We start from the raw sequence: 16210 nt of genomic DNA, 5'->3' as shown, positions 1-16210 counted from the left end.
CATCTGGTACAGTGTCCACAAGAAGGACTGTCGCAGTATATCTCCGTGATGATCATCAAGCAGCTCCAACACCGCAGTAAAACTCTCAAAGCTACTGTTCCAAGTAGCTTTCCCCGTCATCCGTCTCAATTCCCCACCTAAATGATACTCCATCCTGCAAAAATTCAAATGTTAGAATATTGAATAATAGATAATAAAGTAACGCATAATCTCAAAAAATCAAGGCAACCGAATTATAACTACCATACAATACGCAAGACATTGACGCTAATAACAAAATAAATTCAATGTAAATTTAAAAATTAAAATAATTTAGTTATAAAGAAATTTAATCTTGCATATTACATTTGGAAAATATATTTACAAAAAAATTTCAAATTAAATACATTTAAAACAATAAAAAATATAAATATTATTTAAATAAATTAGAACAAAATCAAATATTATTTCATAAAAGAAAAATAAAAGGAACAAAATAAATTGTTCAATTCGGACAACATTATCTATTCAATTATTAAATTATATAAAAAAAAAAAGCCAACTATAAAAAAATTAACATAATTATTATTTAATCAAATTAATCTTGTAATCATTTAAAAAATATATTTACAAATAAAAAATTTCAAATTAAAAACATTTAAAAAAATTTAAAGAACATTTATATTATTTAAATAAATTTGAAAAAAAATCAAATATTATTTCATAAAAACAAAAATTAAAAGGAACAAAATAAATTGTTAATTTTAGATAATATTCAATTATTAAATTATATAAATAAAAGACAATTATAAAAATTAAATAAATTATATAATTACTATTTTATCAAATAAAAAAATAAATTAATTATAAAAATTGATAAAAAAAATAAAATTAAAATTAAATATATATAACAGTCTGGACCAACTGTTAACAGTCGGCCCATTGACTGTTTAACAGTCGGTATAGACTATTAACAGTTATGTATCTTCTGTTAACAGTCGGTCCAGACTGTTCACAGTCCGTGGCCCGACTGTTAACAGTCGGTCCTTTCACAGTCGAATCAACCCGATTGTTAACAGTCGACGTCTTTCCTTAGCCGAAAATCGCCATTGTCGAAGATGGAGAGGTTCAAAAATTACAAAAAATTCACATTTTTCACCCCATAATGACCCACAATCTAACTACATGCATCTTCATCTAATTAAATCGGAATAAATGTAAAAATAATGAATGAAAACTGTAACAAAACAATAAACTTCGAGCGCAACAAAACTAACAGGAATAGTTCGGCCGGTGCTACGTACAGGTCTTCGATTGAATGATCTATGACGTTGGTGGTTGATTGGTCAGTTCTTCAGGCAACTGTGGCATCGTTTTTTTTTTTTGGATCAATCGGCTAGAGATTTCACTTTCAAACAGTCTACAGTACGGAAGGGTAAAATCGTTATTTTAGTGTAAAGTTATATTTTAACTTAATTTTTTTTAATTAATTTGATGGGTCAAAGGCTAATTTTAAAATTTGCTACAATTCAAGAGTCATTTCTATGTATTTCCTCTTTTCAAAACTCTATTTTTTAAACTAATGGCCATGGGCTATATAGAATGGGCAGTTTTAGGGTGTGGGTGCACCCGTAATCCATCTACCTTCAGCCAATCCACATCCATATCTCCTACGCATATTTCCACTCTCTAGCCATGAGTGACTTTTTAGAGTAATATTATCGTACATTCGTTCTACTGCTATAAATATATAAAGGCTGGCACACTTTCTAATGGCCGCCATTAAAGTGTCATCGCTAACCCTCCTCGCTTCAACTACTACTACTTCTTCTTCTTCTTCAGTTTTCACTAAATTGCGATTTGGTCCCATTTGGGGTATTTCTACAGCTACACCCTTCTGTTACAAAAGAACAAGGCGCATGGCTCACTCAATTGCTCGGGCTACACTCGGCCTTACTCAGCCTAATCAAATCGAGGTCCCTAAGGTATCTTTTCACGATAACATCTATTGACTTATTTTTATTTTTATTTATGGTTGTTTTGTCGATATTATTTTGGATACTTTTTAGAGTTCATATTTGATAGGCTTATGGTGTTTGCACACGAGTCTAGATGGTTAATAGTTATAGGATGTATAGATTACATTTGTATAATTTAACTTATTGTGCAATGAGATCTTTGCTTTTGGAGTCTTGATTGATTTCCTTGAATTATGTCTGCATATTTGACGTTTAATCTGTGGGTTTCGTTCTGTGTAATAATTCCATCAAGTTAGTGCTTTCGAGTTCTTTGTGTAAAGTAAAGATTTTCAACTTTTGTACTTCATCCGAGTCCCCAATAATATGTAATGTTTTCTTTGTGATATTCTGTTATGAGTTCATAGATCTTATTGCCTATTTTCAAACAAACCATTTGTGCAAGTGTGCGACTTATTGTTCATTTCCAAGCAAATCATATGTAAGAATGTTCTGACGCGAATTTTATTTGCGTTTCTATTTGTATGCAGGTGAATGTTTTGTCTATCTGTTCATTTTAAGAAATTAATGATTTTATTGTTACTAAATTTGATATTTATACTTGGAATGACTGAAGATCTCGTTTGCGGCTAAAGAAATTGATTTGGTGGAATGGAAAGGAGACATCCTTGCAGTAGGTGTTACAGAGAAGGATATGGCCAAAGATGAGAATTCGAAGTTCAAGAATTCCACATTGCAAAACCTCGATTCCCATTTAGGTGGTTCTTTGTCTGAAGCCTCGACTGAGGAGGATTTTACTGGAAAAGCTGGACAATCAACAATTCTTAGGCTTCCTGGACTTGGTTCAAAAAGGGTAGGTTTAGTTGGGCTTGGATCTGCAGCTAACCCGACAACTGCTTATCGTAGTCTTGGTGAGGCTGTTGCTACAGCAGCTAAGTCTTCTCTGGCAAGTAATGTTGCCATCACACTTGCTTCTCCCAAAGGGCTATCTGCAGAAACAAAGCTAAGCACAGCTTCAGCAATAGCAACTGGTACTTGTTTCTTGATCCTTTGAGTCATAAAAGTCGACCTTCAATTTCTGGTTGTTGTTAATTTTGGCATTAAGCCTGGCCTAATATGTCGATACAACAGGAGCTGTGTTGGGGACTCATGAAGATAATAGATTTAAGTCGGAGTCAAATAAACCATCTTTGAAATCGGTGGATATTCTTGGTCTTGGTACTGGACCTGAGATAGAAAAGAAACTGAAATATACTGAAGATGTCTGTGCTGGGATAATTTTTGGGAAAGAGCTTGTAAATGCACCGGCTAATGTTCTCACCCCCGGTTAGAAATCCTGCACCATCTTTCTTATTCCTTTACTGCTTAGCTTTTCTGCTTTACCTTTTAAGTGATAAATATTGTGAATAGTTATCTGTGATGTTTAGAATCAACGGTTTTATGAACTCACTTCCTTTGGGTCTTAGATAAAGTACATTTCTTTAAATTTCACGGTACTTTTATCGGGTAAGATTCTCTTTTATTATTTAATTTTTCTTGCTTCTATATTTCAGCTGTGCTGGCAGAGGAGGCCAAAAGGATTGCTTCCCTGTACAGTGATGTTCTTTCTGCAACAATCTTGGATGTAGAGCAGTGCAAAGAACTGAAAATGGGTTCCTATCTAGCTGTTGCAGCAGCATCTGCCAATCCCCCCCATTTCATCCATTTGTGTTACAAGCCTCCAGGTGGAGTAGTCAAGAGCAAGCTGGCCTTAGTTGGAAAGGGGTTGACATTTGACAGGTTCTTTTCTAGTGAACAGATGTTGCTAGTTTGGTATTATTAAAAGACAAGGGAAAAAGGGTGGTCTTAGAGATACAGCTGAAATTGAATATTTCTCTACGTGTTAGTGCTGTTTATTTTGTTTGTGCCTTTTATGTTTCAGTGGTGGCTACAATATCAAGACAGGACCAGGTTGTTCAATTGAGCTCATGAAATTTGATATGGGAGGATCAGCAGCAGTTCTCGGTGCAGCAAATTCTCTTGGTCAAATCAAGCCTGCTGGGGTAGAGGTAAGTCATCTCTTGGTGGTGAATGTTTTAGGGAATAATGTCCTTATTGAATGACTTGATTTGTTTTCAATTTTATATTTTTTTCCTAGTTCTTTTTTCTTCTCTACATCATGTTAAGCAGGAACATCTACTAGTCTTTTTTCCTAAGGATTCAGTGATTGATTATAGTACATATAGGTTCATTTCATTGTTGCTGCCTGTGAGAATATGATAAGTGGAACTGGTATGAGGCCAGGAGACATTGTCACGGCTTCAAATGGAAAGACAATTGAGGTTAGTAATTCATTTTGAAGGCTGGGTAACATTTACTTTATGTAGATCTTTGCAGATTTTGTGCTTGCTTTTCTTCTATATATAATGCTTTCTGTCGCAAAGAATGTATTCAATTTGTTACATAATTTTTCTTCTTATCTGATTCATTGAAGAAGCAGACTTTTCAAAAAAACAAAATGGATGGCAATAGGTTGTACGTCAACTGAAATTAGATGTATCTAGACAATGTATCTGTATTTAGCTTCAATATTGAGACCTCTGGTCATCTTGCAGAGCTCTTGCACGTTATTCTGGAAATGGATCTTTCCCTGACTCGTTTGCACTTACATTCATTGTTTAGATGTGCCTCCTCTGGATTCAGTTTCCATTATGATATACATCCTTTGCTAAAAATGAACTATATTCCTTCCATCTCCCCCTCCCCCTCCCTCACCCTAATTTAAATTTATGTAGAAATTTTTAGTGCATTCAATTGTTAGTTTTCTAGTTTTATGAATATGTACCTGTATCAAAATTATGAACCTTTATAACTGAATACTGGGTCAATTCAATAATTTAAATTTCCACCACTTGGGTCCAGCCTTCTGCCTGATCATCGAATTTGAATCCAGGCTACATAGTTCTTTTCCATATGCTCTCGTGGGAGATTTTTCTCTTTACGTGGGCATTAGAGTCTTCCTCATCACATTACTTTTGCATGTTTATTTATGTCCAGCTATCTCATCTTAAAGGCACGGTATTTCTTTTGTAGGTAAACAATACTGACGCTGAAGGTAGACTAACACTTGCAGATGCTTTGGTATACGCTTGTAATCAAGGTGTAGAGAAGGTATATCTAATGCATACGCTCTGCACCTTATTTTTGAGAAATATTTATTTCGTGTTTTTTTTTCTTTGCGTCTTATCCCATGTATTCTGGTCTCGGGTCTCCTTCCTGACGACTAATAAAAATACATGTGTTTTAATAGCATGACATAGTTGCTTGTTCTAACCAGTAATATCCTTGAATGGCATTTATAAATTGGCACACTTTCGAAGAATAAGAAAAGCAGATCTGAGTGTAGTTCCAGTCCCATCGTGAAATGAAAATGTAGGTGTTAAGTGATAGGAACAGCTGATTTTTTTTATTTTTTCTTAATCAGATTTTAGGAAATCAGTTTTCACTTTAGTCATACCCCGAATCTCATCTATAAAGTAAAAACCATTTATAAATGGTGGAATTCTGTATAGATACTGGAAAAGTTAATTTCCTTTTTCCTAGATTTCTCTTTGTATATATGTGTGTAACACGGTTTAATTGTTGTGCAGGTAGTTGATCTGGCTACTTTGACCGGGGCCTGTGTAGTTGCTCTTGGACCATCTATTGCTGGTATTGTTAATTTTCTTTTGGTTATATTGGTGTGAAGATTTGCCATGAAATTTTATCAAGCTGCATCTGAGAGGTTTAAAAATGATAGAAAAGAATAAAAGATAATTTTATATTTTATATTAACCAAAGGTGAGTGTGTAGACCACTTACCACGAGTTCTAGGGTGCAAATTTTGATCAGATTTTTGGTTCTTGTTGAATTAATTTAGGTCCAGTACTCGAGGCGAAGAATTTCAAGTCTTCATAAAACATGTATTTTTTACCTTATATATCCACTGATATTTTCCTTTCAAAAAAATGAACAGGTGTTTTTACACCAAGTGACGATCTTGCAAGAGAGGTACTTGGAGCATCAGAGGTGAGTGGGGAAAAACTTTGGAGGATGCCTATGGAGGAGAGTTATTGGGAATCCATGAAATCTGGAGTTGCTGATATGGTGAACACTGGTGGCCGTCAAGGTGGTGCGATTACTGCTGCTCTTTTCTTGAAGCAGGTACAAGTTTTTTATTTTTATTTTCGATTCTTTATTTTTTTTCTCATTTAGATATATGATAGAACCCCAACTGTTAAAGCTGACTGGTTTAATGCAAAGATTAAAACTGAAATGGAAATGAGTAATTTTATTGAAATGAACGTAAGAAAGGACTCCAAACAACCTAGAGCACTGGAGAGGCTCGGGACTCTCCCACTAGACTCAACATGCACGCGAATGCCTTTTCCCTTCCCCAACCCCCCATATTTATTTACACTTCCTACCACAATGCTATGACACTTTGACCCCTAACTAACTAACTTCAGCTGACTTGGCAAGCTACTTCTTCCTTCTAGAATAGGTGAACCGGATTGGGGGTGTATCATTACCCACCACTCCAAAATTCACCTTCTCCTCAAGGTGGAAGCAATCAATTCGCCATATAACCACAAAATTTCTTTTACCAAAAACTCCCATCATGGTCACAATGTAAAAGTGACGTTTATGTCTTTTGAATGGGATGGACTTGCCCAATTGCACAAGTATCTTAACTATAGTATCCCCCACAACTCCGAAGCCAGTTGTCCCTAGCCTCCAAATGTTTCCGTCCTGAACTCGACTCGTCGCGATAAGTGGAAAGCTAACCGCAAGCCCCTTTTGCCCTTTCCACTGAAAATCAACTTCAGTCAACCTTTTAAACAGTGGCCACCATCCGCTATCATCGGTCGGAGCACTGTGATGGCAATCAACCTGAGAACATTCAATCGGAGTATATTGATTGTTGTGGACTTTGGAACGATCTCTATTGAATTCAATGGGTAGACTAGAATAAATTGAGAGTTCGAGTTTGGGCTATGGGTGTTTGTCTTAGTCTCATATCAGTCGTATATTGAGAGTGACTGTTTGATGTCCCTTTGGGCCCAATTCATAATTTTGCCTAACCACTTTGATTTAAGACTTTTGATTTCAGCCCTAACCAACTACTTCAGCCCATTGACATCTCCATCCCGTAATTCATTTGGTATCGCCTGTAATGGAGCTTCCACATTCTCCCACCTTCATGGCCGCCCGCGTCCGTCCCCCCAGTTGAAAACAAATTGTAGCGGCTTCAATTTTCCCCCAATTCGAGATCTAATTCAGGTCGAAGAACCTCCCCTCTCCAAAAAGCCAGCTATCAGAATTACTATCAAGGGAAACCGGCGACTCCAATAGTCGACTGTAGTTTTCTACTTCCCCGGACTCCTCATGAAAACTCCTTCCAACTGTACGTTCTCCTGCTTCATTGATGATGAGTGAAATTTCTGAATCCACAATACTATCCCGTGTCTCGTCAGACTTTGAAGGGATTTCAACATTTAAGGTAGGTTCTGGCGAGTTCTCCATTATCCCCTTCTCCTCTCCGTCTCGCTCGTGTCCATCCAACTTGCGAATCATTGCTTCCAGTTTCTCCAACATTGATGTCATGGCCTTGTGAAATTCAGATTTCATGGCTCCTATTTCCTCTCTTATTTCTGAATTCATTTTCTCAAGCTTCACTTCCAGGTTACTAACCCGATCTTCTAATTCATTTTCTTCAGCCAAAGTAATGTCCCCAGGATAGGCTTTGATACCATTTTGATGGAACCTCAACTGTTAAAGCTGACTGGTTTAATGCAGAGATTAAAACTAAAATGGAAATGAGTAATTTTATTGAAATGAACGTAAGAAAGGACTCCAAACAACCCAGAGCATTCGAGAGGCTCGGGACTCTCCCACTAGACTCAACATGCACGTGAATGCCTTTTCCCTTCCCCAACGCCCCATATTTATTTACACTTCCTACCACAACGCTATGACACTTTTACCCCTAACTAACTAACTTCAACTGACTTGGCAAGCTACTTCTTCCTTCTAGAATAGGTGAACCGGATATGGGGTCTATTAATATACTACTAATTTGGAACTCGAATGTTGCATGTAATTTTGTAATAGTTTTGTGAAGTTTATTTGTTGGAATTTTTTTTTTTTTAAATGAAATGGTTCAAGCGAAAATTCCGATTTTCACTTAACTATTAAAACACAAGTATAACTCAATTATTGGACTTTGGCGCGGCATAAAATGAGTGTATGTCTGGGTTGCTAAATCTTCTATATCACAGGATAATTGGCAGATTAAACTTATACATAAATAAATAAATTGATGCCACTGCATATAATTTGGATCCTCGTTCTCATGTGCGTTTAAAACCAATAGCAATGGAGGGAAATATGCTTACTATGGGTCAGCTTGGCTTGCTTGTGCTTTTTGTATAAGAGCTTCCTCAAATAGAGAAGATAAACACTTATTAAGGGTCTGTTTGGTTGGAGTTTTACTTTTGCATCTTATATAAGAGCTTTCTAAGAAAGCTAACTCAGGCCAATTTTATTTAAAAGCTCTTCTAGCGAGATAGAACACTATGAGAAAATTATCTAAACAAGTTTAAAAGTAGTTTCTTAGTCTCATAAGTAACTTTTGACTTTTCAACCAATTTCAACTCTATGCATGTTGCAGTTTCAAGTATCACATGAATGGTGTTTGAAATGCATAATTATACTGAATACACCTTTGGTGGAAAATATATATACTGGTTTGGACAAAAAACTATATTTATATCTATGTGATATGACATAAAGATGGCCTTATAGTGATGCTGGAGAGTTGCTTAATACACAGAATCTTTCACCATTACTAAAAAATGATAAATGGTTTATCTGGTATTGATCTAATATCTTTTATCTTTCACAAGAGATGATTTTTTGAGTGACGATTTTCTAGAGTGTAATGGTCAAGAAGTCTGATATGTAACCTTTTTCTGCAGTTTGTTGATGAGAAGGTTCAGTGGATGCATATCGACTTGGCTGGCCCAGTTTGGAATGATAAGAAGAAAGCTGCAACCGGATTTGGCGTTTCGACCTTAGTTGAATGGGTGTTCAAAAATTCTTCTTAGTTTCAGATTTTCTATACGACAAAGTTGAGGAAATTAAAAAATCTCATTGAAAATTGTTTGACGCTGGGGACTTTGAACTGTGAAAATAATTTTGTGCTGGCAAAAAAAATGGTATGAAATTGAGGCATGGAACTTTCAGTTTTCTTTTGAATGTAGAAGATAACACTCAGGGAAACATAATTTATGTTATTCCACTCAGGAACTGGACTTTGAACTGTGAAAATAATTCTGTGTTGGCAAAAAAAATGGTATGAAATTGAGGCATGGAACTTTCAGTTTTCTTTTGAATGTAGAAGATAACACTCAGGGAAACATAATTTATGTTATTCCACTCAGGAACTTCCATAATAATTATTCTTTGGAGATTCTATGCAGAGGCAAATTTTACATTTTTACCACGGATATCTCGGTGAGGCTTAACACTCAACTTTACTGGCTTATATATCCATGAAATTTAAGAGTTATAGAAGAAGCACGACTCGTTGTCCATTTTAGAATATGCTCAAGAACTATATTACATATGGTGTACTTCCATAAATACCACGGTGTTTGTCTTATTTTGGTTCCTTTTATTTTGGTATATCTCCATTTTGTTTTCGTTAACCCGGCTATATTTTGTCCTTTATCAGAGAATTGTTCTTTGAGTAGTGCACCAAGAACTATTCTTGTTCTTTTCGTTTACTGTTTTCATTTTCTTCTATTTGGTTGAACAGCAATTCCACTTGTCAATTCCACTTGTACTGAGGAACTGCTGCTATTCTGTTATAGATGCTGCCAGCTGCATCCCCTTTTTTTTCAACCATTCTACAAGTAGCAATTTTCACACCGTTTTTCACAGTGCACACATATACAAGTGGATGGGATCCATGATTAAAATAATAGTGGACCCCACCTTTGTGAGGAAGTGTAATACTTGCTGTCAAAATACATGCTATACAAAATAGCCCTTTTTTTTTTTCTTTTTTCTTTTTTGTCATTTTCCATTTGAAATCTGCCAATCATAATCTATTGTAATTCTGGCAGCATTTTTCTGTAAGCATATAAGGTATGTTAATCGAAGGAGCTGGGGGCAGCTCAGGCCAGGGACTATGGGTTAGGCTGAGGTGAGTTACATGCGACAAGGTAGAGAACTGCAGAGGGGGCCGGCTTATGCTTGGCGGGTTAAATGTCATTTTAGTCGCCAAATTTTCTCTTCGACATAAATAATCGCCAAAGGGACAAAGTTGTCCATTGGTAAATTCAACAGTTTCGTGATATGGCATTAATTGGCATTTATGAGACTGCACAGAATGGTACAGCTAAGAAAGCTACAAATGAAACAGAAAGTTACAAATCTGCAGCATCAAACTGCACATAGTACAAACTTAACAGAAGTGAAATGTTCATCTACTCCTGAAAAAAGTATTCGAAGTTGGGTACCTTGAATCCTTGTTTGACCCACATTCTTTGAAAAAAAAATATATATTTTTAAACAGTATTTTGAATTTTACATTATTTCAATCACTTATTTTTCAATAAAATAATATTAAACATAAATTCAAAAATTTTCATTATTTTTTAATTACATATTTTTCATCAATATACTATTCAAAAATACATTTTTATCTCCAAAATAGGGCTCAAACAAGGGCTAACTTTGAAATGTCAATCTTGCTTCTACTTCATCCTGAAAAAACTATTCAAAATTGGGCTGCTACCTTAACTCTGCCCCAAGAATCATCAACTCCGGCCTACATATGAAACAAACAAATTACCCTCTTTCAAGAAAATATCTCTAGTTTGCTCCAAAGTCCCACAAATGAATGGTGGCATTAGCGGAACATGCAGCCACATGCCTTTCATCTGAAACAAAGGCATTGCATTCACCTATTCTCTCCCTAAAACTGTACAAGTATTCTCCATGCACTATCTCCCAAACCCTAATAACTCCTCCTACACACAATAGGGCATATTCACCATTGACACTTCCCAAAATACCCCTATGGGCGGCGCCCGTTACTATGAAATTACATACTTCCTCCAAGGTCGCCACCCGGCGCACGCTTGTGTTACCGTGCATGTCCATAATTAACATCGATTCGTCATTATTGGCGTCGAAAGAACCTACAATTATTCCCCTATCAAATTCTTCTTCTCCTAGTATTATCCCCTCATTTCGTAAATCAAAGACCATAAGCCTAATGTTTGTGCATGCCACCGCGGATTCATGGCTTGTTACTCTAACTCGACCGATGATATCTATCGATTCATTTAGCAAATGCCAGCCCATTACTGCTTCTGGATCGGTTAGTGAACCGCCAACAAAGACTAGCTCTTCGGTTTCACCGCTCCACACGTGAAAGGAACGACCAGGAACACCTGGAGAAGGATAGAAAATTGGAAAAAGATAATAAAAATGAAACCCCGAAAAGGTCATAAAACAAAAACATGTCCATCTTTTTTAAGTACCTGCGTAGAGGCCAACCCACCTCTGGTTACAACCCGTGAAGTCGACTAAAGCACCGTCATTGACAATATCACCTAAATGGACTCTTCGTAGAGGGTTGACACCAGTGATGACTACCAGATAAATGTCACCATCTAGTGTGGCAAAGATAAGTTGAGCGTCGGATAAGATGATTCCTGACACTGCACAAGAGAAGCGACCAAGGCGATCTTCTCGGTGCTGAGGATAGAAGGTTGCGAGTTGGAGCCTGCTAGGAAGGTGAAATAGGTGAACAGATCCGTCTGAGAATCCAGCAGCAAGGTGGTGGTCAGATAGTGCCAGGCGACGACATGCGAGACCATCATTGTTATTATTCTGGTCTGAGGGGACAAACGGAAGGCTTGTGTATACATATCTACCTAGTTGGTAGTTGTTGGCTGTCCGGTGGCGGTATACATACTCCTCATGCCAAGAATTACGCAAAAGATGCCTGATATTCCATATACGCCTCGTGAGGTTGTGCCATAGAAGTTCAGAGTGCGACACCGCTCGCCAGGAGGAACACACCTGAAATTAGCCAACACACATCATAAATTAAGCTTCATAACTTGTTTGGATGATGCATATATACTATCTGTAAGCAAAAGTATGCTATTATCGGCTTGTTTTACAATTTGCAACTAAAATGACTTCCATTTTGTTCACCAAAAATTTCAAAGTAATTAGAGTCATGTTAGGCTAAGACTAAATTAGAGACAAAACTAGAGACCTTCTCCCATTTGTCATTAGAAAACCAGTTTCCTCGAAAGTGAAACGAGGCATTTTTAGATCAAAATTAATCCTAACTTTTAAAATAAGTAACAAGAAAAATTAAAATGTGCTAGAAGTAAAAAGTTGCACATAATTAAAAGAAATTTTAAGCTCAATTCACAAGAGGTTTTTAAGTTCAATTACATACATGACACCCCAAAATTAAATTCATAACAAAATACCATTTAATAAATAGATTTTTAAGTCCTTGTATAGTTGAACTTCTAAATGATTATATTCAAAATCTAGAGTTCTAAACAATCACCCCTTTCTTCAAGGCTTTACATTGGATAAATGTTACAATTTTGACCTACTTTCCTAACATTTTAATCTCTCTTTTCTGGTAACCTTGGGATCTCCTAAATTAGTGCTGTACCTGATCATTATATAAAAGCAATGTCCAAATCCAAGAATTCTGATGCAGGTATGCTCGATCCCACAGGATCAAAAGCCAATTTTCATTATTTATCAGCAGTGGAGGCTGAGTTCCAAATCATGCTGTGTATGCACCTATACACGCGCATATAGAGATGTTTGGTAAAGCTTTTTTTCTAGATTATAAGTTGATGGTAGTATGAAATGTGTAGTGTAGGTAAAATGTAATAAAAGCTTCAGCTTATAAGTAGCAAAAAGATTTTCCACGGGAGATTCGGACAGGCAGCCTATTGCTGCTTCTATGACATGCATAGATAAATAGAGCAATTATGCTATGGATACAGATTTTTTAGACAGAAACAGATAACACTTGACATGATAGTATTAAAAGATGGGAAAAAAACTGGCCATTCAGGTTTGACCTCATCAGCGTCATATCAGTTCTGTCAAAATTTCCCTGTACTTGAAGCTTTATTGTAGATCGAGTGTAAAACTAGTTTGACAACATTTGAGGTGTCAAAATCGAGAATATTGATTTGAAGAATTAGTCTACTTGTACACTTTTTGTGTACATCATGAATTACATTCGATCTAGTTTGACAACATTTGAGGTGTCAAAATCGAGAATATTGATTTGAAGAATTAGTCTACTTGTACATTTTTTGTGTACATCATGAATTACATTCTTCTCACATTGTATGCAGGTCATCCTCAATGTGGGATTTGTTCATTATGTACACAAAAAATATACATGTAACATCACTCTAATTTGAATAAATATTGTTAAAATTAATGATAAAATCGTATGTCATGTCAAAGAATGTAAATAAAGCTTTTAATCATAGTGTAAGATGAGCTTAAATAGTTTATTCGAGCTGTCATATAGCCTATAGATTTGTACTGGTGTCCTCATATAAATCCCTACTAAAGTACAAATCCGTATATCAACATGACAACTTTATTCCATAGCTATCCGCGTGAAGAAATAAAGAGCCAACAAGCAAGTGTTGTCTAATCTCAGGCAATTATAAGTGCAACAGGAAAAAGGAAAATAGAAAAGGATAAAGAAAGTACAATCCGATGAAAGCGAAATCAGTATTTTTCTGCTGCTGGGATATTTTTGAAGCTACATGCGCCTAGTCCAGTGAGTTGGCAGATTACTAAATATTGATTTTGACAATATTTTTTTTCAAAAAATGGCTAGATTTTGACACATGGGAGTGTCAAATAAGATGTACATATTTAGCTTAATCTTTCATTTTTTTGAAATATTATTTCTTGTAAGATTATAAGCTACTTTTTTTGGATGCTGAGATCACTCCTCATACAGCAGTGTAAAGTTGAAGGGTCATCCGCGGGTCGTGCAGCGTGGTCCTTCCTCACGGGTCTCTGACGATAGTTTCAGAGTGTTAGGTTATCGAAGCATAGAGAATCCAGATATGTGGAAAGAAAGATTTGGAAAGTTGAGTCAAAAAGTAGAAAATGGATTTTCTGAGCTCAAAAGGGATTATGCAAAGAAAGGGAAAAGAATATTCAAAGAACCAAAAGAACCCTTTTCTCTATGTTTTAAAGAACTGATAGCTATCTTCAAGAAAGGTCAGCCAAAAATGGACAATTCTTTTAGAGTAATGACGCTACATTTTTTCTATTGACAGCTGAAAACCAAACACAATAATTCTGTATGTTTGGTTAAAAGGAGATCTTAAAAATATGATTTTATGTATGGAAACTGTGTACTTTTTGAATTTGGTATAAATTTATGTAATCTTCTTTAATCAACGAGTCCAAAAGTGAATATGAGTCGGCGAGACACTTCATTTGACGAGAAATAAGTCCAAATCACGTGAAGTGTAACTTTTTTACTGTAATCTCGATCTATGGAAGATGTGAAATATTTATTTTATTCTATTATATTTTTTAAGAAAGTCACAAACACCGACACACTTTTACCGTCAAGAAAATCATGTTTATATATGCATTAAAAATTAGGCTAGTAAATGGGGCATGCTTGGGGTTCTGGATTGGTTTTGATGATTTGGTCAAAGATTTGGATAAACTTGAAGAAAAACAAACTCAACTTTAAACTTTTGAAATGCATATTAAAGTTTTCGAAACGTGGCCGTGGCCGTGGCCGAAACAGAAACAGTAAAATTTTTCGAGTTTAGGAATAACCTGTCTGGTGTGCTATGGGGCTGAGTGACAAGTTTAGAAATATTCTCTTGCGCATGCCCATAATAATGACATTCTCATCACAATCATATTAATAAAACTTCATCCATTTCTTTATGTTCAATCAAAATAATTACTTAATGTGCACAGATGCATGAATAGATACATACATATATACACAGAAAATGGGGTGTGGTGGGGTGTGGTGGGGTGGGGTGGGGTGCACCTGAAAGAGGTTCAAGAGAGCTTGGCCTGCAGCAAGGCGGCCAGTAGAGGTAGAGGCATCAATGGCAACTCGAAATGCAAGAGCTTCAACAAAGGGTTCTGGCCATACTCCATTGCTTGAGCGTCTACGGCTACGCGAGGATGATGGTCCTTCAAACTCGCCGCCGCCGCCGCGCCCTCCTCCTCTGCCGCCGCCGTCTCCCCTTGATGAAGATGATGTTGACATGTATATGTGTATAGGAGTGACGGAAGGAACTGCAGATTGGAGACAACGAAAGGAAGCAGAGAAGTAGATACACAGAGGGGCCCAATGTGACTCTGAGAGGGTTCAAGAAATCTAGTAATAGAACCAAATGAAAGGACCTCGCAAAGGGAACCTACTTTTAAAATGGAAAATGTTGAAGCGTCCGAATTTTGGTAATAAATTTTATAAAATAAGGCAAAATAAGTAATAAATTTTACAAAATATAGGTAGCTAACCTTATTATCGATTTTTTAAACTTCAAACATATGAAAGTACCCTCACCTAATAAGATTCAACGAATCATTGAAACATTCGAAGAAAAATATGCTCTTAAAATGTTGGATTATGTTATACTATCACAAAGTTTGATACATTAGTTGACATAATACATTCCCATGAAAAGTCGACATTATATTATTCGCGTGAGATCCACACCTCGACTGTGAGTGTAGTGTCATCCTTTGTGTCGAACATTATGTTCGTTTGGCATTTTCCTAAAATGTTTGGGCACGATAAAAAAGTATAACCAACAATATGGCAGCAATATTTTAGTTTACAAGGACTCCAATGAGTTGTTCACATCTTGTTTGTGTCCCTTTAATTTCAAAAAATGTATTATAGAGTAGCAAATTGATAGAGAATGTGTCATTAAAAAAGGAATTAAAAAAGGACAATTTTTAATTTGTATTTAATATTATTTTAATGAAAAATATATAATTAAAAATGAATACATAAAAAAAAATAATGAAAAAGAATGACAAAAAGGGGCATAATATGTTCTTGAGTCAGAAAATAGTGTCTAAGTTAATTTCACCAGTCTATCATAGTCATTATTACATGTTACTTCATTGAATTACCCTTTAAATGGGTTGTTTGGGAG

General features: G+C 35.9%; 2 protein-coding genes across 3 annotated transcripts; one reads left to right on the top strand and one right to left on the bottom strand.

The window, feature by feature from the left end:
• The first annotated feature begins 1651 nt into the window (after positions 1–1651).
• Positions 1652–9484, top strand: LOC111368223 (leucine aminopeptidase 2, chloroplastic-like). 2 transcript variants are annotated; one of them, XR_002697965.1, is made up of 11 exons: positions 1752–1964; positions 2572–2986; positions 3087–3281; positions 3509–3734; positions 3877–4003; positions 4181–4276; positions 5028–5105; positions 5585–5645; positions 5950–6137; positions 8954–9167; positions 9305–9484. XR_002697965.1 is itself a non-coding variant. In XM_022989476.1 (10 exons), the coding sequence occupies exons 1-10, from the start codon at positions 1752–1754 to the stop codon at positions 9080–9082; spliced, it is 1728 nt and encodes a 575-aa protein (XP_022845244.1). In that variant the 5' UTR covers positions 1652–1751; the 3' UTR covers positions 9083–9456. The 2 variants fall into 2 exon arrangements, 1 of the variants encoding a protein (XP_022845244.1); XM_022989476.1 differs by having other exon boundaries at positions 1652–1964; positions 8954–9456.
• Positions 9485–10661: 1177 nt separating this feature from the next.
• LOC111368216 (transcriptional regulator STERILE APETALA-like) lies at positions 10662–15436 on the bottom strand. Its single transcript, XM_022989466.1, has 3 exons — positions 15088–15436; positions 11531–12074; positions 10662–11440 (listed from the first exon to the last, which is right to left on the bottom strand). The coding sequence occupies exons 1-3, from the start codon at positions 15310–15312 to the stop codon at positions 10857–10859; spliced, it is 1353 nt and encodes a 450-aa protein (XP_022845234.1). The 5' UTR covers positions 15313–15436; the 3' UTR covers positions 10662–10856.
• Positions 15437–16210: the final 774 nt, after the last annotated feature.

This window comes from Olea europaea, chromosome 2, assembly GCF_002742605.1.
Source record: "Olea europaea var. sylvestris chromosome 2, O_europaea_v1, whole genome shotgun sequence".
In the NCBI taxonomy this organism is placed as follows: domain Eukaryota; kingdom Viridiplantae; phylum Streptophyta; class Magnoliopsida; order Lamiales; family Oleaceae; genus Olea; species Olea europaea.
The sequence above is the reverse complement of the archived record's forward strand: the minus strand, read 5'-3'. Positions and strand labels throughout refer to the sequence as shown.